The sequence below is a fragment of the Vanessa cardui genome, chromosome 10 (genome assembly GCF_905220365.1).
Source record: "Vanessa cardui chromosome 10, ilVanCard2.1, whole genome shotgun sequence".
In the NCBI taxonomy this organism is placed as follows: Eukaryota; Metazoa; Arthropoda; class Insecta; order Lepidoptera; family Nymphalidae; genus Vanessa; species Vanessa cardui.
Window position 1 is genome coordinate 2,564,041 of NC_061132.1, and position 19,883 is coordinate 2,583,923.

A 19,883-nucleotide genomic window follows, 5' to 3' on the forward strand; every position below is an offset into this window, starting at 1 on the left:
GTGTATCCCTGTTCTTCGACAAATTAGAGAATACGTATATGTATATGTAGAAGAATCGAAGACACCTAGTGTAGTTCACCCAGACTGAAGACGCAATTGATGCATTTTAAAGGTGCTTATGCTCAAATCCCTATTATACATAACAACTATAAAAATATACAAAATTTAATAAACAAGACAAGCTTCAAAATCAATATTCATGGAAGAAAGATCTAAAGATTACATTATTAACACAGGCTTGCATTAAATAATAAAACAATTTTTCTTCATAAATCAAATAAATAATCTTAACGAATCCTCAATCGAAACAGTCATCCTTGAAAGTCTATTTACTCGACTGACTAGACAAATGCCGTTAGCATAATTGTATTCACTAAACAAACTATTTCTCCGTTCTGTTCTGTCATTAATTTGATTAATACTGCCTGAATTATTAATTATTGTATGGATAAAGACACTAATATGATAATGGCCTTATGTTTTATGCCTGACATATTTAGTATCGGAACAGAACTCAGACAAGAGTATTTTAAATCCAGAATGCCCAGTCAGAAATGTAATAAAATTAATAAAATCGATTATAATATAATAAAGTTAATTATGACGACTCGTCTAATTTTAGGATGTTACTCAAAACTTCACAACAGCTTAGCATTCGCTTTTGTTGCTAAGGTTTATTGTGTAGTGTTTTCAATAGTTTTGTTGTACTTCAGTATCATTGAATTCATGTTAGCGAAACAATATGGTGCGTTCATTATAATTATCCTCAAAATAGTTAATTTGATTCTTTCGCTTGTGGTGTCCGTGATGAGTGACGGAGAAAATTTATTCACTTACTTGGAAGAATCGGACAAGGTCGACCCGTCGGGACTCGTTAAGATAGAAAGATCTAAAGTACGATTCTGTGTTTCTATATTCATCGGAGTTTTTTTATTAAATTTATATCGAATTATGTTAACATGGTCTCATCCTTTCAATCAGTTTGGAGTAAACCTATATGTAACAAACACGCTTATGTTGTTGTCATTACATTTAAACCACATGACCAGAATGCTGATATTCGAAATATTGTGGGTTCGCTTGAAATCTCTTAGAATAGCGATGAATAACTTTGCTAGCACTTCAAATCCTGAAAGCGAAACACAAGTCGAATTGTCAAGCATGAAATTAGTTGAATATTTGCTAATTTATAGCAGATTATTGCAAAGTATCAAGAATATAGGCAACGCACCGAAGTTGATGGTAAGCATATGAAAACAAGTTTGAATCGATAACATTTAACGAATTTTATGCAGAATAGTAAACTTATATTCACAAACAATCTTGAATTTCCAAATAACTAATGACGTGTCACTAACGCTATTTCAGATGGTGATGGCCTTACCGACTTGTTTCATTGCTCTGCTTAGTACTGTTGACGTTGTTAGTCGGAACATAAAATCTGAAGTAAGTGCTAACGATTTATTATTTATGGCAAGAGTTTGTAGCAATATGACATTTTGGTGTTTAAATGCAATAATATAAAAATGTAGCGTACAAAAATGAAATTGATTTATAAAGCCAAGAATTTAAATGACTGTAAAATGTGTACAACAAAAAAATATTTTGAAGCTTTGAATTTATCTTAACATAAATAAATCACCAAATCATACGTATTAAAGCAAACTGCTTACTCAGGTAATCAGACGAATCCAAATTATTACACACAACACACACACACTTTTAACAAATTACAAGTCAAGCCCGTAACGACCTTAATAAAAAGTGGCGGCTAAATTCGATTTCGCGCTTTTTTTTCCTAGGCAGTTTTATGGATAAAGGAACCCACTAAATATATACATGTTATATATTAATTCAATTCAATTGAATATTTAAATAAACAATTTTATAGTTTACCATCTAGCAAATGATTTTAAAATTAAAATATCTGTGGTCTTTTCTTTACAGTTCACTTCTATGTTTACTATTGAAGTATTTCTCAATATCGTTCTGCCATGTGTTCCGGCTGTTTTTGGGGAATTGGGAAGCGCTGAAGCGGATAAGATTAAAGCTAATATGATCAAACGATACAGAGTTTGTAATAGTAAGTCCAATGCTTTCATATTGAGTTAGTCACACATCCTCATTTCTGAATTTACACAATGAATCCATCCTCCTATGAGTAGTAGTTCCCAGTCTGGCTAGTGTTTTTAAAATATGACGTATTTTTAATTTTCTTACTTTTACTATAACACATACAGGTAATTCGACGTATGCCTTAATGATTCCCTAGACGTATTGTAAATACAACAAGATGTCGTTTTTGGCCTTTAGATATACTTCGAACCGTAGCACAACAATACTACACATTACTGTTTGGCGGTAGAATATCGTATCAACACAGAGGGATTTGCACAAAGGCGTGTATGTGATTATACATTATTTCCAGATGACGCGCTGCGCAAAAAAATTTTGGACGGAATCAAATTCCTCGAAATCTGTCCGATGAACTTCACCGTCTGGCGCATCTTCGCCGTCAACTTGTCGCTGGTGCTGTCTCTCATCGGCGTGTACACCACGTACACGATTGTGTTGTTGCAATTTCATCATTTAAAAACTTAAACGAGAAGCAGAGCACGCGTTCTCAGCTTAAGAAAATATCAGACACGAATTTGTAAAGGGCTTGTTGGATGTATTAGACGATATATTTAAGAGTGTATGATCTATTTGAATCAAAACGTCATTACTTGTCCCATGAGACTATAAAAAAAGGATCCTAATAAAAACAATGACCCTAACTTGCGTTTTTTATTTACTCGTTCTAATAAACACTATTATTGTAGTTAAATGATAATTAAACTTGATATCTCAAAAAGTCAAACCTAGCGAAATTTCTAGGTTTACTAAGGATATTTCAAGCGTCCCTTTACAGTTGATGTTGACTTGAAAACAATTAGAGTTAAGTATAGTAATAACATGAGGTGACTGCTGATGTTTGATTTGACTTTTTCCTTTTATGTAACGGGTGGAAAAGCGTTGGAGGCTCACCTGATGGAGAGTTACCACCTCCACCCGTGTACATCTGCACCAGCGCGGCGTAGAGTGCGTTGCCGGCCTCTAAATAATGAAACATTAACGAGTTTACTTTCAAGATCTGTGAACGAGGCTGCATTTTCATATTATATTTGAATGTAAATATTTATAGGTTAGTCTTTAAATTTAAAATAACAGTGAATCAACTTGATTATGTTTACACAGGCTTCAATATTATTCAATATCAACATTTATTTGTGTCTGGCTAGACCCTAAAAAATAATAAGCGAAGCTTACTTACATTTTACCCACGCCGATCCACAAAACGTGGTGTATTAATTACTACACCAGTAGAATGAATATTCATTTTTACTTATTTGGTTTATTTTTATAAAATATTATTGTCCTGAAGTTAAAAATCAAATGAAATTAATAAAATTGTCTTTACATGCGCGATTCTCTTTTCTTTTTTTTAATAATCAGTTTACGCGGGAAATCGTCTTGTATTCTTTTATACAGCCATATCAATGACGTTCTAAAATCGATTACATTTTCATGAAATCGGATACACTAAAATATATGAGTTTATTAAAGATATAATTATGATATAAATGTATTAAAATAAAGAATTTTATAGTGGTAGTGCAGTCGAATGGGCCGGCACGCCCGGGGAAGTACCACTCGTTTCGTCCGGTAAGTGAGAGTTCCGGAGGCCCGATCCCTCTCCCCCCAAAACGTGGTTGTGCAGAATTTGGTGACATTACCCTAGGAGGATACCATCAGCGACTGCGGTGGAGAATCCCTCCCTGGGCATCCATGCTCAGGACGTACACCACCTGAGCAGGGATGTCCAGGCTGCCCTCCGAATTCTGGGGGGGGGGGTCAATTTTGCGCTCGCCACTGTTCGGGGCAAGCGGAGTAGGCATCATAAGGCAACCCCTACCACACTCGCTGTGGATTTCTGCAACATAAGGGGACTCCACTCCAACTTGAATGCCGTTCACTTACACCTTGAGACGGCGAAGCCGGCCTTGCTCTTTCTTACCGAGTGTTGTAAATAACTAAATATCGATAGGCACACGAACACACCGCCATCACAAGAACACGAACGCCATCTTTTGGCAGCTATGTGAAGTAATGTTCGTTCGTTCTTTTGTTGTAATAAAAAATTCAGTCGTTGACAAATCCGTGGCAAGCAAGTTGTTTTATTTTTTCTCACACCGAGACCCAGATATCTTCTCCTGCCGATACGTCTTTTCTCTCTTACCCCTGGTACAAATTGGAGCATACTTTTGTGCCACGAACTGGGGTATGCGTTTACGTCAGAGATTATATCTCTCGACGCCTCGGCAGCCTTGAAGGGCAGGACCTATCAATTATCTGGCTGTGCGTAGACTACGAGGACCATCCGCGAATCTACGCGTGCCTTTATAGGTCCCATAGCGGTAATGCCGAAACCGACCGACTGGTTGAGCGCGTCCAATTGGTTACAGATTCCGTGCTGCAGCAGACTCCGTCCGCAGAGATTTTCTGATTCTGGGCGATTTCAATGCCCATCATACAGAGTGGCTTGGATCACGCACCACTGATCATGCGGGTAGATCTGTTCTCGACTTCGCTTTGGCATATGATTTGACACAACTGGTTACCTCGCCAACGCGAATACCGGACGTGGAGGATCATACACCTTCCCTATTGGACCTTCTGCTGACTTCGCATCCGGATGGCTATCAGAATGTCGTCGATCCCCCTCTGGGCTCGTCGGACCACTGTCTCGTCCGAAGTACAGTGCCAGTTACACGGTACTCAAGCCCTCGTTTCGCGGGCTGTCGTCGCGTGTGGCACTACAAGTCAGCAGATTGGGATGGATTACCCATGGGGGCGGGTTTGTTTCTCGATGGATGATCCGAGCGTTGTTGCTGACTGACCGATGTGGTGCTTCAGGGTATGGAACTTTTCATTCCATATTCTGCGGTGTCCATTGGTGGCAAGTCCCAGCCCTGATTTGGTCGCTTCTGTAAGCTGCTTCTAGGTCCTTCAAAAACGTACAGTACCGTTGACACCTTATACACCGGCCGCGCTAATATTTCTCGGGAAAACGTCGAAGAAAACTGGAACAAACTTGTGTCTGAAATCGAGTCTTCGTTAAACGAAGTCTCGAACTGGGGCCGGCTAAATTTAGTCCATTTCAACCGCAAAAAGACGCAAATTTGCGCGTTAACCGCTAAAAAAACACCATTTGTCGTATCTCCACGATTTGAAAACATCTCGATAGCAGCTACAGGTAGTATCGGAATACTTGGAGTTGATATTTCGAGCCTCGTTCAGTTCCGCGGTCAATTGGAAGGCAAAGCCAAATTGGCTTCAATAAAGCTCGGTGTGCTCAGCAAGGCGAGACAGTATTTCACGTCGGCCCATCGCTTAAAACTTTACAAGGCGCAAATTCGGCCTCACATGGAATACTGCTCTCACCTCTGGGCGGGTGCTTCCCAGTACCAGCTCCTTCCATTTGACCGCATCCAACGTAGAGCGGTTCGAGTTATCGACGATCAAGCCCTTTCCGATCTCCTTGATTCTTTCAATTTGCGTAGAGATTTTGGATCACTCTACATCTTCTACCGAATTTTTCACGGGGAATGATCCGAGGAATTGTTCGGATTAATCCCGGCTGCTGAATTTCACTTTCGGACATCTCGTCAAAATTCCAAGTTTCACCCGCACCACCTTGATGTCCGAAAACCCACAACAGCGCGATTTCTTAGACATTTTCTGCCTCGCACAACCACTTTGTGGAACCAGCTTTCGCCGGCGGTTTTTCCGAACCGATACGACATGGGAACCTTAAAGAAAAGAGCGTACTCCTTTCTTAAAGGCCGGCAACGCACCTGCAAGCCCCCTGGTGCTGCAGATGTCCATGGGCGGTGGTAGTCACTTTCCATCAGGTGAGCCTCCAGCTAGTTTGCCACCTATCACATAAAAAAAGAAGCATTTCTAACATACATTGTTAGAAATACTTCTTTATTATAGGCGTCTATATTAAGTTTAAATACAATAATATATATTTAGCATTTAAAAGTGAAATAGATTAAAAAACACTAGAATTTTAATTACTTTAAACAAATTACTACCAAACAAAAAATTGTTCAAACTTTGAATTTATCTAAGCATAAATAAATCAACAAATCATACATATTATAGCTACCTACTGACTCAGATGAACTGACGAATCCAAAATAAACACAATGAACATTTTTAACAAATTACAAGTCACGCTCGTTTCACTTATTGTCCGCGCCTAAAATAAAAAATAGCGGCTTAATTCGATTTCGCGCGCTTTTGTTATTTTTTCTTTGTTCCAGTCAGTCCTATGGATGCAGGAATCTCCTGAATATTTATATATAATTTTTTTTTAATTTTACTTTTCAAATATAATAACATTAACAAATTTACACAAAATCGCCAAACTGGTCGACAGTTTGTTGGCGAAAGAGGCGCTCTTACTTAACATCTATGTTATTATATAACTATAACATTTATGTACCGCTTATTTTTAAGTTTACTTATTTCTATATAACAAATATAATAATAATGTATATGTACACACACACACACATACTTACTCTTACGCACATATACATTCACACAATTAATTCTTTTAATACATTTCATATACTTATACTTTTTATACACAGATATATACACACATACACATACATATACACACACATATATACATATATATATATATATATATATATATATATTTACACACACACATACATATATGCACATGCACACATATATATGTGCGCACATGCATACACACATATACACACACATACATAATATTTATATAAAGTTTTTCAAATATCTGTTTTACTTTAAATTTTCTATAAGTTTACATTTTAATTTTCTTTTGAATGATGCTATGCTTGTGTCTTCAGCAATACTTCTTAACATATCTATCTTATTATATATGACCGGTGTCAAGTATTGTCTTGTCCGTTTACTATAGTAGTTTGTTATGGGTGGAATTACATATTTTCCCTTCTTAGCAAGTTTAGTGGAATATTTGTGTGATCTCGTGTCTTTGTAATTATTTATATGGTTTTGCTCGATAGCAATAAAGTATTCGACTTTCACGTGTACAGGAATTATTTTACAAATCTTAAATAATTTGTCATATTGTGGTTTGCATTTTAATTTTGTTTTTTTTTGTAACTGAATACTTTAGTAACCTTATTTGTTATTGTTTTATACGATCTAGATAAGTTTTGAATGTAAGGCCATAACTGCTTAAACAATAGGTAATTATTGAGTCAGCGAGTGCATAGTATAACATGTACATTATTTTCATATTTATTATACCACTGAGGTGAAAGAATTTACCCAAAACCGATTGTAACTTACTACAGACGTCATTGACTTGTAATTTCCAACTAAAATGACAATCCACTAATAAGCCTAAATATCTGTAATGATCTACTATTTGTATATTTTCACAAAGGCATCTATCTTTATTGTTATGCAAGCATTCGTATGTATGTCCCGTTATCTTTATGTTTAACATCTTTTGCTTGGCGTAATTGCTGTAGGGTGAACATATTTGCATAGATTTTGTTTTTGTGTGATTTATGATAATCCCATTATCGTGTGCCCATTTAATAACACTTTCAAAATCTGTTTGTAAGTATGTTTGGGCAACGTTCGAATCCTTACACGAATATAGCAAACACATATCGTCTGCGTACATAAATACTTTACAGTACTTTATGACATTTATGACACAGTTCACATGCATTATGTACCCGACTGGACCGAAGACGGATCCAGTCGGTACTCCGAGTGTGACACTTACATCATCACCAGTTGTTCCATCGATTGTCGTGCAGAGGTACCTGTTTTCTAAATAACATTTAAACCAGCGGTTGACCGGGCCCCTAATACCACACTCCTGCATGGCCTGCAGCAGTACATCGTGCTCCAAGGTGTCAAACGCCTTTTTGTAATCAATAAATATCACAGCTACGAACTTACCCTCGTTGAGTCTGTTGTTGACGTAGTCGGTGAACTGCGCAAGTGCTGTGCCGGTGCTGCGTCCCCGTCGAAATCCATGCTGGCCATCCGATAATATACTATGTTTTTCTAGGAAATTACTTATTTGATTAACTATTATTTTTTCTACTATTTTATTTATTACTGATAATATCGCGATTGGCCTATAGTTACTATAATCTAAGTGATTTCCATGTTTAAAAATAGGTCGTATTATAGACTTTTTTAGGATATTTGGGTAAACTCCTTCACTTACACACATGTTTACAAATTTAGCTACTATAGGACTTATTTCTTTCTTTACAGTCTTTATATCTTGTACTCTTATCATATCTAATCCAGGCGCTTTATTATTATTTAATTTATTAATATATTTTCTACTAAGTAAGCATCTACTTTCTTAAAATAAAAGGTTACATTACTTGGTGTTACATAGGCACTTCTATCCAAAAAGTAGTTATCACAGTTATGTTTTATTTTTTGTATTTCACCTGTAAAAGTGTTAGAAATTTTATTACAAATATTTAATGTAGTATCAGTTTTACCTAAGTATTTTATAATTACATCGTCCAGTCTCGTTTTCTGTTTACCTGTCCACGTGTTTACAATTGACCAAACTTTCCTATAATCATTGTAGCATTTCTCTATTTGATTTTGTCTGTATTTATTTTTAGCAATATTTACTAGTTTATTTACTTTATTTCTATATCGCGTATATATTAATCTATTATTCATATTATTGGGCGCCGATTTCCATATTCTGAATAGAGAATCCCTGTATTCTAATTTTTTTCTAAGTACACTATTAACCCAGGGTTGCGTGATTCTTTTCCCTTTAGATATTATATGCATTTTACTTTTTTCATAAATACTAGCAAAAATGCAATACAGTTTTTTATACAACAACAGAGGACAACTTATTTCTAATAATTCCGCCCAATTAATTGTTTTTAAACTAACACTTATTTTCGTTTAAAACCGTTTTACTATAACAACTATTATTCACATTTCCATTACCCGCCGCAGTCAAGCTAATTCCAACTATATAGTGATCCGATAGGGTGCACATTAGCAGATGCGCGCGCGCATCCAGCGGCCGGGCGCGGCCGGCTCTCACGCACACATGGTCAATATTCGACGACGTCACTCGGCCGTCCACAATCGCCTCGCGCGTTGTAGCTGTCGTAGGTATTGCACTCTGGATCCCGTTATCACACAACATGGTTTTGTAGGCAATTACTTGTGAGTCTGCACCGTTAAATAAATCGATATTGATATCTCCTATCAATATTATTTCTTCACACAATGGGATATATTTCAGCGTAGTGTCTATTTCTGTTATGAAATTTTGTTTATTACTGTGTGGTGGTCTATATATAGCTAAAATATGCATATTATTTTTTCCGTTTCACAATTTTCCATGAATTATTTCTGCTGACTTATATTGTAGTCGTGGTATTTCCGTAGTGTATTGTAAATCATCTCTTACGTAAACTAATATTCCACCACCTCTCTTCGTTTCTCTAGTATAAGAAAAAACCAAATATCTCGGAATCATATATAAGGATACTTCTTCTTTTTTTATATTTACTTCTGTTAACACTATTATATTTAATGTACTTTTTACTATGCAATCGTGAAGTAAAACAAGCAATTGGTTAAATTGTTTCCGAAGTGAGCGAATATTTAAATGTATAATATTTATATAATTAGCTGTAATATCTCGTGTCCAGTCATTTGCATCTTGGTATCTAGTGTATAGATCTAAACTATTCAAGGCATCGAATTATGGGCAATATTAAAAAATCGCGTTGTGTGGAAACGTCCATTGCGGCACTTATTATATTTTGATTATTTCTGCTTGTTATTTTCGCATAATATTTTTATGTCACCTTCGTTTCTAATTCGAATGATCTTTTCATTTTCGCTTTTTTTAACTAAAATATTAGAGTTTTGTACCCAAATGAACTTATATAATTGTTTTAGTTGGTTTCTGGTTTCCCAAAATAATATTCTAGTCGCTTTAGTCAGGTCTTCATTTATGTATATAGGGACTTTATTTGCAGTACCATATATGTCGCCGTTGGTTATACGAATTTTCCGCTTTTGTAACCACTGGTCCCGTGCTTCTTTCGATCGCAGCTTCACTACGATCGGACGGGGCCATTCTCCTCCATTTTTTGTGAACCTACCCTCTCCACGTTTTCAACGTCTTCTGGATTTAAATTTAATTTTCGGGCAAATTTTTCGATAACTTCTTTAATATTTTCCGTATCACCATTCTTCTGAAGACATGCAATTTCAATATTTTTTTCTTTTTCCTTCTTCTCTAAACTCATAATTCTTTCTTCTAGCGCCACATTATACTTCTCAATATATACATTTCTTTGTTCTAAGGCCTTTATTTTGTTTTCCGCGGTCTTCTTAAATTCTGTCATTTCTTGATATAACTCTGAATAGAAATCCACTGTTTCCACGAGTTCATCTATTTTCTTTTCGAGTTTAAAAATCACTTCTAACTTTTTATTCATTTCTATTAGAAGCGTTTCTACTGACATTTTTGTAGAATCTATACCGATGATCGGCGACAGTATTTGCTCTTTATTGTAAGATTTTTGACACTCCTCACATATTTCTGTTTGCAAAAATTGCTTGAAGCCTTTAACACATTTTTTATGGAAGACACTTTCACATGTTCCCTTGCATTTCACAATGTCATCTTTAGATGTAGATAAAAATAGTTTACATTTTTTACACTGCACCATAATGTTGTTTTTTACAATGTGCGTAATGCTTATGCGCGGTTTACTCGACACGTCCACACGCAGAGCGCATGCGAATGGTTTTTTGATATAATGATATGATATTATAAATGATTATACCCTTTCATCCAATTTTTACTGGATAACCTAGCCGGGCTTAAGTTGAACGATCCTTTAGTTTGTTTTAAATAGATATAATCTCCAGACATGCAGATTTTTATATATTGTTTTTATGTATCGATGTGTGTGTAAGTAAAGTTAAAAGGTAATGTATAAGTGAGGAAAAAAAAGACTTGTATTGAATTGTTTTACATTGTGATATTTATTTCAATAAAGGTTCGTAGACTTGCAAATGGTCCATAAAACGTGTAAAATAAAAAACTTTTCCTTATATTGGATTTTAAATTAACATGGTTATTTTATTATTAAAGTTATTAATTTCTGTCTTGTTCACGAGACTCGTGAACAAGACATTCGTAGACAATGTCGAAATATCGAGCTCCACCGAACAAAAATAAAAAAACATGGTAAATATCTCGAAATTAATAACTTTTCCTTATATTGTCAATAAGCCACTAATATCGGTCAAGATGTCGCTTTTTACCAACCGCTTTAGCCAAAGTATTTGATAGTGTGCTTTACTCTGTTCACGAAAATCACTGTGTGCTACATGATGGTCAGCACGGCTTCACGCGTGGTTTGTCAACAGAGACTGCAATAATGAGTTTAAAGCACACTGTTAAATATTATACGAACGGGCGCACACCGGTGTACGCTTGTTTCCTGGATCTAAGTAAAGCTTTCGATCTGGTCTCAAGTTGTAAGTCATAGGGCTACCTGATGGCTGCACTGACTTACTCAAGTTCTGGTATAGTAAGCAAGTGAACTATGTGAGATGGGCAAATGACTACTTCGAACCATACAGAATGCAATGCGGAGTCAGACAAGGAGGACTGACCTCTCCGAGACTTTTTAATTTGTATGGGGATGCACTGATACGGGAGCTGAGCGGTATGCGTGTAGGTTGTCATATTGGAAACGTTTGCGTTACTAACATCTGTTACGCTGACGATATGGTCCTGTTGGCACCCTCGGTTAGTACGCTGAGAACACTGCTTGGCGCTGGTGAAAGGTTTGCTGTCTCACGTGGTTTTCTGTACAATACCAAAAAGTCGCAGTTCATGATGTTTAAGGCTGGCAGCAAATGTCCTACAGTGGTTCCTCCCATTACACTTTGTAACGCACCTTTAAAGAGAGTGTATAAATTTAATAATCTGGGACACATTGTTACTGACAACCTTAAAGATGATGAAGATATTGAGAGAGAAACATGCTGGTACATAGATTTGGACGCTGCACTGATACTATCAAAATCACGCTTTTCAAAGCCTATTGTACATCATTATATTCGTGTAGTCTATGAACTGATAGTACTAAAAAGGCCTACAGTGCCCTGCGTACTCAATATAATAATGCGTTCAGATCACTCTTGCAGCTGCCGCGCTTCTGTAGCGCATCAGCGATGTTTGCGCTGGCCAATGTGGACAGCCTTGACGCAATCGTTCGGGAGAAGACCGCTTCATTGCTAAACAAAGTGCGTGGCAGCAGCCACAATGTACTAAGCGAAATTGCCAACAGCGGAGACTGTCCGTTGATCAGCCAAATGGCACAGAGGACTACGTCCTTTTTAATTTTAAATTATTAATTGTTGTATAGCTACTAACATAGATATAAGTTTTTTAATTATTTACTAACAATTTTATGGATCAAAGTTGTCCGCGATAAAACATTTATTTTTTTATTATTATTTTTTGCCGTTAGATACATTTCGAACCGTTGCACAATAATACTACACATTTCTGTTTTGCGGTAGGATATATGATGAGGGGATGGTATCAATACAGAGGGAATTGCCCAAAGCCGTGTATGTAACTGTACATTATTTCCAGATGACGCCTTGCCCAATAAAATTTTATATATCATAATTTCTAAGGGCAGCCAATAATAATATGAGGTTGCTATTAGAGAGAAGTAATAGAGAGATACCTGTCTTCCCGCAAATACTTTTACAAATACACTGTAATAAGCCCCTGCTAATCTCCTTTGATAATTACAACCGAAATAAGTAGTGTATACAAATGAAAAGAGTAATATCACCAACCTGTAATAAAGTTGAACGGTGCTGTGGATCGACAGACGTATTGTAAATCCAACAAGATGTCGTTTTTGGCCTTTAGATACACTTCGAACCGTACCACAACAATACTACACATTACTGTTTGGCGGTAGAATATGGTATCAACACAGAGGGATTTGCACAAAGGCGTGTATGTGATTGTACATTATTTCCATATGACGCGCTGCGCAAAAAAATTTTGGACGGAATCAAATTCCTCGAAATCTGTCCGATGAACTTCACCGTCTGGCGCATCTTCGCCGTCAACTTGTCGCTGGTGCTGTCTCTCATCGGCGTGTACACCACGTACACGATTGTGTTGTTGCAATTACATCATTCAAAAATTTAAACGAGGAGCAGAGCACGCGTCCTCAACTTAAGCAAATGTCAGACATGACATTTGTAAAGGCCTTGTTGTGTGTGTTAGACAAGATATTCAAGTGTACGATTGTTTTGAATCAAAACTTATTCGATGAGGTAATACAAAAGAAATTTATCAAAAAATAATGACCTTAAGTTTCGTTTTTACTTACCCCGTAATGATATGATATACTATATACTATTATTATTGTTCTTTAATGATAATTAAACATGACTAAATTACATACCTACACTATTATTAACCTTTTCTTCAAAATATATTTTATTTATAAAGACTCGAAAAATGCCACATATTCTTGTTTCCATAGTCCTACAAGATTCTATAAATGGGTTTTCGAATAAAGATCTCTCAATTAATGTTATTCTGATCTTAAATTTATTTATGAAAAGATATTCTTGTTTAGTTTAAAATCTGAGAAAAAAAGAATCTGAGTTATTATCATATGCAGACGATTAGCTAAATCCACTTCAAGTAGGTTAAATACAAATATTTTCACCTATAAATTTGCAGTGTTACTTATATATATTTTAATCTTATAATATCAAAAAATGTTAATATTCATAAGCCCTATTCTACATAAGATGATCTTGGTTTGATTTAATTATTACAACATTAACGAATGTACTTATACGAATAAAATCTAAGATGAGGGTAGTTGCACAGACAGTAGTTTCTTGTTGAGCCATCTTGATATCATCTACATTACCAATCGTTAAAGTAATATCAGACGGTTCATGCGAGTGAATGTTCTTTTGAGTGAATGATTAATTTTTGTTTCATTCTATTTGTAAACATAGATTGAAAGAAAATAATATATATGTGAACATACGGCTTAGCACGTATGACGTAAAAAAGAACACTCATCCGTAGTTTCTTTCAAATATGGCATTTGGTAATACTAAAACAGCAACGTATTTTGATCGTTCCACTTGAAAACCATTTTGCCGCGACGTTTGACGTAACGACCGTCTGCGTCGACGTAACAAACGCTGTAGTTTGAGACAAGTGGCCAAATCCAAGTGAACGTTCACTCTGTGTTCAGAATGTTCCTTTTTCGTTCATTCTGAGTAGGAATGAAAGATGCCGTGAAAGATAAACGTCGTTGAATCAGTTAACTGATAAATTAATGCCACACTTTTGTTTCATTTTTTGTTCAGCGTGTCACTTTGAGTGAAAGATGCAAAATGAAACACGAAAATGAACAAAAAATGAACCGTCTGATTCCACTTTTAGTCCTTGCTTCGAAAAATAAATTTGGTGTACATTGCATTCAAAACTGATTATAAAAAATCCTAAAATAATGTTTACTTTGCTTTGACACTTTTTATATTAAATAAGGTCTATGAATCAAACTACAATGTGGTACATCAAGCCACTTGTTAGTTTTAGCTAGGGAGGTTATTAAGTGTCTCAAGATTTAAATAAAACGCAAGGTTTTTTTCAACACCATTTAGTGTGTCCACGAGGTAGGACGTTCTTAGACTAAATTTATTTTCATCAAAGTCAAGTATATTATTTAATTACACAATATTTAATTGCACAAAATTATTTTTTTGCGAGTTTATTCACTTCTCCCATCTCTTTTGCATACACTGTATCATTATAACAAAGTAGGTAGTTAAAAAGCTTATCGTCTGTAACAAACGTTATTAAATTAGAAAACAATTTTCTATATCTATCTATATATAAAGGGTTATTGGTAACTCGACGTACATCCGTTAGGAGATAATATGGGGGACTATTTGCAATATTTTTTTCTTCTGGTTTATAAAAACGATTAAACACTGGTGGTCTTCAATTGACGTAAGATTTTAAATTAGTCTGTTGAGTTATTTATATAATTTCCTCGTGAGCAAAGCCGCGGGATGTTATATAAATAAGCTAGTATATCATAGGCCTTCACTGAGAATGGGTTCACTCGGCCAAGACAAATCAAGAAAGCAAATTTGCCATTTATAATATTATCGTAGGCTCCCGTTATTAATGCTTTAAATAAACAACGGATTCTATTATAACAACCTTTGTGAGAAGTGATCTCTGAATGGTGACCAGGCCCAGCGGAGACATCGTCGGCTGATTGAGAAGAAGCTGTTTGAACATCAGGTCCAGTTCTAAAGGGATCGACATTCCAACTGGCGTCATATTAAATTTCAACTTAATCAAAAGTATTCGCATGGCTTTGACCTACAAAGAAAAATATTTTAAGCTATGTGTAAGATTTGTCTTTTGGTCATGCAAGCCCTTATGGGTAGGTATGACGAGAGTGCCGATGTAACTACTGGTACGAGGAATGACATCTAACTTTCTAAGGTTGGTGGCGTCTTGGCAATGTAAGGTTGAACAGTTTTGACTTACCAGTGTCAGTGGTGACCACATACATAGGTGTTATTTGCCCCTCCGTCTAAATACGCCATAAAAAATCTTTAAAGAAATTGAAGACAGTCAATACTCATAACTTTTGCACGATGTTTTTAAAATCAACGGGAATATTGGAAAATAAAATTTTTTATAATCAATTTACCTCCGCACTTATTTGATGCCACGGTTCAATGAATACAACAGCCGTAGACAAAGGCATAACACACCAGAACACGTTAACAAATACAGCCAAAGCGTGATGCCTTGCGCCTGCTTTAGAAATGAGAGAACGAAAAAAAAAATTTATACCAAATATTCTTAATTCGACTGATATAATTAAGAGTAATAAAACGAGTCCCAGGTGTAATACATACAAGTAAAATAAGAGTAGTCAATTAAATTGAAGAAAGACATCGTCATAAACAGAGAATTCGCAGAAAATAAAATAAACATGAAGCCCCCCCGGGTCTCGCTCAGTCCCTTCACTGCTTCGCAAACAGACACATAAGCCTTCGTAAGGTCCCGGAAACGTGTCAGTGACAAACGGCACGCCGCCCCTGAAATATTATTTAAGACAGTATTACGATATTAATATTTATTTATCGAATTTATATTGTATATCTAAATCGGCTTTCAAAATTGAGAACGCATCGAAAAAAATCAACAATTAAAAGAAACTAAGTATAATGAGGATCGCTACATATTTACCAGAATTTGACTTGTCTACCCATTCCCTTAGCTTCAGACTCACCGTCTGCAGTATACAATATAGATCAAAATTTATAAGCATATTCTCTATAAAGAGTAGATGTATTCTGCTGAACTCCAAATAAATCATAATGTCGATATATAGCACTAAAAAAAGTCTCGTATAAATTATTGACCTGATAAAAAATCAAAATAGGTATTAATTGCGCCAGGGGGGTGTCAGTACCCTGGGAACCCCCCCCCCCCCTAGGTATTTGAGGGCCGCATAGGCGGGCCGACCGTCAGGGCGTCACGTCATGCGTAAGCGATCCCGTGGCGCCCGCCGAAAGACGGAGAGGGTACCGCTGGTTTCTTAGTGGGTAAACCCGGTGGACCTGGGCGCACTAGGCGTTCAGGAAACCGGGGAGTCCCACACACCCCCCCACTGTCCATCACGTGGGGGAAGCGCGTAAAGCGTTTTTCTAGCGTAAAAAAAAAGGTATTAATTGCGGGGCAAAGACGCAGAGACCGGAGAATGCGGAATGATAAGGATTTCAAAATCCATCCTAAATATTTTCACATGATAATTTAGTCCTTCTAACTTGGCAGACTTAAAGATGAGCCTGGTGATAAACAGTCCCACAGTGCTATGATCTTGTTATATATTATGCTAGGTTGTCTATTTATAATGACTCATCGTACACCACCGCACTTCCTTCCAAACATAACACAACCACATTAAGTGTTGCTGCTTAACTGTAGAACCCCTAAGCACACAACTGATCATCAGTTTTGCTTGTCCGGATTTAAACCGCGACACGTGTTTTAACTGCAGTCATATTACTGGACAACGAATCTCCGGAAATTGAAAATAACGATTCAAAGAACTCACGTCCATTTTTTCCGAAGGCGATATATTTAGAAATTGCCGTAAGCCCGATCATGAAAATTAAAGTTATTGCCTTAATAAAAATTAAAGCAAATAGAATTTTGTTTCGTTTTAAATCCGTTTTACCATTTAAATCGTAATTTATCTGAAATATAATGATTACTAAAAAAATGTCATACTAATTCCAGCCACACGCAAACCTAACGTCATCGAGCTGTCCTATCGTAGTGCAGCTACTTAGAATACAAGTCTTGCTAGTTGCTACAAAACAACTTTGCTTTAATACTACGGGTATTTAAACGATATGTCTACCTTGCTTTTTATTATTATTTGATGAATATACAGCCTCGCAAACAAGACGTTCGTAGATAATGTCGAAATATCGAGCTCCACCAAATAAAAATCATGGTCTATATCCCGTTGCAAATAAAGCAAAGTTGTTTTGTAGCAAGTAGTATAATTTTAAAATTACTAACATACAAAAAACTACATTCACAGTGATTACACTATAAAACAAATATATTGAATTTTATCATTGCGGAAAATTATAATATTACTTTATAGATTAAATTAGAATGTTTCGCTATATTTTTGATGCGGTTGATGCTCCCGTAAGATCCAACTCCGGTTACAAACATTATTGTTGACACAGTGATAAAGTTTCCAACAGGAAACGATGAATACACCACGTAAAACTCAAAAATACTTAGATACATCCATACTGCTCCACAAATATCTAAAATGAGGAAAAAATAAATTTCAATGAAGTGGTACAGAAGTTTATAGTAATAAAACTGCGTGCCATGTAATTAGTAGAAAATCACTGGACAATCACAGAAAGACTATTTCTTAAATAATCTTATATATAAACATTATTCAAGAAATTTTATTTATTATGATGATTTATACAGGATGACTGGTTAATTACTATCAATATTTAAGGAGAATACTCGGTACATGATTCTCATTCGAATTATGTAAAAAAAATAGGTACTTAATTTTTGACCACATCTCCGTATCAATAAATAAAGTGTGGACACGTTCCCAGCCTTGCCGGCGGCGCGTGCGGCGGCGTGCTAATACAACACCACGCCGCCGCACGCGTGTGTCGCTACCCCCAACCCCCGCCCCGTAGCGAGCGCCGCCGTAAGGTCTGTACGTCCGTCTTCCCGCGCGCGCGCCTAGCGATCGATCTTACGCGTATACCTAATCTGTCGTGTGTGCGTGTGACCCGTTATTACTTATTAGTAATTAAGTATGGCTTATTAATACACAAATGCAGAATACTTGGACATGGTTCGTGCGTATGCGCGTGCAAATGATAGCTTGCCGGGCGCAATCAATTTGTAAAAATCACTAGTGCTTTCGAAACTATTAAAAGTGACCCATTCGTATTAAATCGTGTGAAAGACAATATGCGTAAACGTGCCGAACTGTGTATCACACGAGAAGGAGCTCACTTTGAACATTTGTTAAGGTTAGTGTAGGTAAATAGGTAGTTTAATGATTGACAATTGTTGTAAATAAGTATGATTCCATTTTTAAATACTAAAAATTTCGTAAACAGTTCATATTATTTTTTCTGTTAAGTTCACACCATTTACCTAGTCAATAAATTGGTTGCTTAAACGAATGAAATATCTTGGTATTTTTGCCTGTCCTAAGCCAGGATTAAAGTATGAAGGGAATTGGATCATTTTTGTTTATCTAAGGTAGCCTGCTACCCTGTTAACACGCGGCGGCGCGCGGCGTTTGGATGTAGGTAAACTACCGCACGATAACTAAATGTACCTACCTACATAACTGTTTTGTGTCGATAACGCAGCTAGGGTGTTCACACGATGCGTAATTAATTACATAACTTTTGGTTAACTTTACTTAGAAGTTTATTAATATTTATGTTATATTAATTTTTATTTTGCCATATATGATCGTCAAATATCACGTCCCCAAGTATCGATAGTAATACAACTTACGAGAGCAGACCGATAGGATGTAACCGTATATAGCGACTCGTCGGGATACTGTAACTATGTAGCCTCCACGGTCGTGAGCGAAGCGTAGCGGAGCAAGCCCCAGGGCTCGCGACAGGCGCAACACGACGGCCAACGCACCCTGAACTTTACACGCTTCGTCCTGCATCTTCACACCTCTTACCAAGTGGTCAAGTTCTTTATTCTTCTTTATTGCAACTAAAATCTTTCAAATTACAATTCAAACATATTGACTTCTTCTGTTTACAAATTGTGTTTATAATTGTCGAGTTAAATGTATTTTTGTATATTTATTTATAATTTTTACGACGAGAACGCGTTAGTGGACTGCGCGTACTTTCTGAACAAATGTCGCTACTAATACAATGTTGACGTTAAATAAAAAAAATAATGACGATGATGAAACGGAAGCTGGTAGATTATGATAACCTAACAGAGACTGTTACATAAGTCCATTAAGATGACAATTTTTGAATTTCTATATAAAAAACAGCTACGATGTACCGCTTGAAAAAAAAAATTACTCAAAAAATATAATTTTTAAGAGGAGGTCTTTTTTTCAAGTCCC

The 19,883-nt window shown here is 36.1% G+C and overlaps 2 protein-coding genes and 1 pseudogene across 3 annotated transcripts; 1 reads left to right on the plus strand and 2 right to left on the minus strand.

Annotated features, from left to right (window-relative positions):
* LOC124533264 overlaps window positions 1-19,883 on the minus strand; it is a 97,642-nt pseudogene that overhangs the window by 57,315 nt on the left and 20,444 nt on the right.
* On the plus strand, window positions 513-2,673 carry LOC124533262. Of its 2 annotated transcripts, XM_047108470.1 has the most exons (4): window positions 513-1,242; window positions 1,369-1,446; window positions 1,948-2,083; window positions 2,429-2,673. In XM_047108470.1, exons 1-4 carry the CDS (start codon window positions 541-543, stop codon window positions 2,599-2,601), a joined length of 1,089 nt encoding a protein of 362 aa, XP_046964426.1. In that variant the 5' UTR covers window positions 513-540; the 3' UTR covers window positions 2,602-2,673. The 2 variants fall into 2 exon arrangements, with proteins under 2 accessions (XP_046964426.1, XP_046964427.1); XM_047108471.1 differs by having other exon boundaries at window positions 513-1,446.
* On the minus strand, window positions 14,882-16,719 carry LOC124533265. Its single transcript, XM_047108472.1, has 5 exons — window positions 16,454-16,719; window positions 16,120-16,302; window positions 15,909-16,018; window positions 15,407-15,571; window positions 14,882-15,021 (listed from the first exon to the last, which is right to left on the minus strand). The coding sequence occupies exons 1-5, from the start codon at window positions 16,581-16,583 to the stop codon at window positions 14,953-14,955; spliced, it is 657 nt and encodes a 218-aa protein (XP_046964428.1). The 5' UTR covers window positions 16,584-16,719; the 3' UTR covers window positions 14,882-14,952.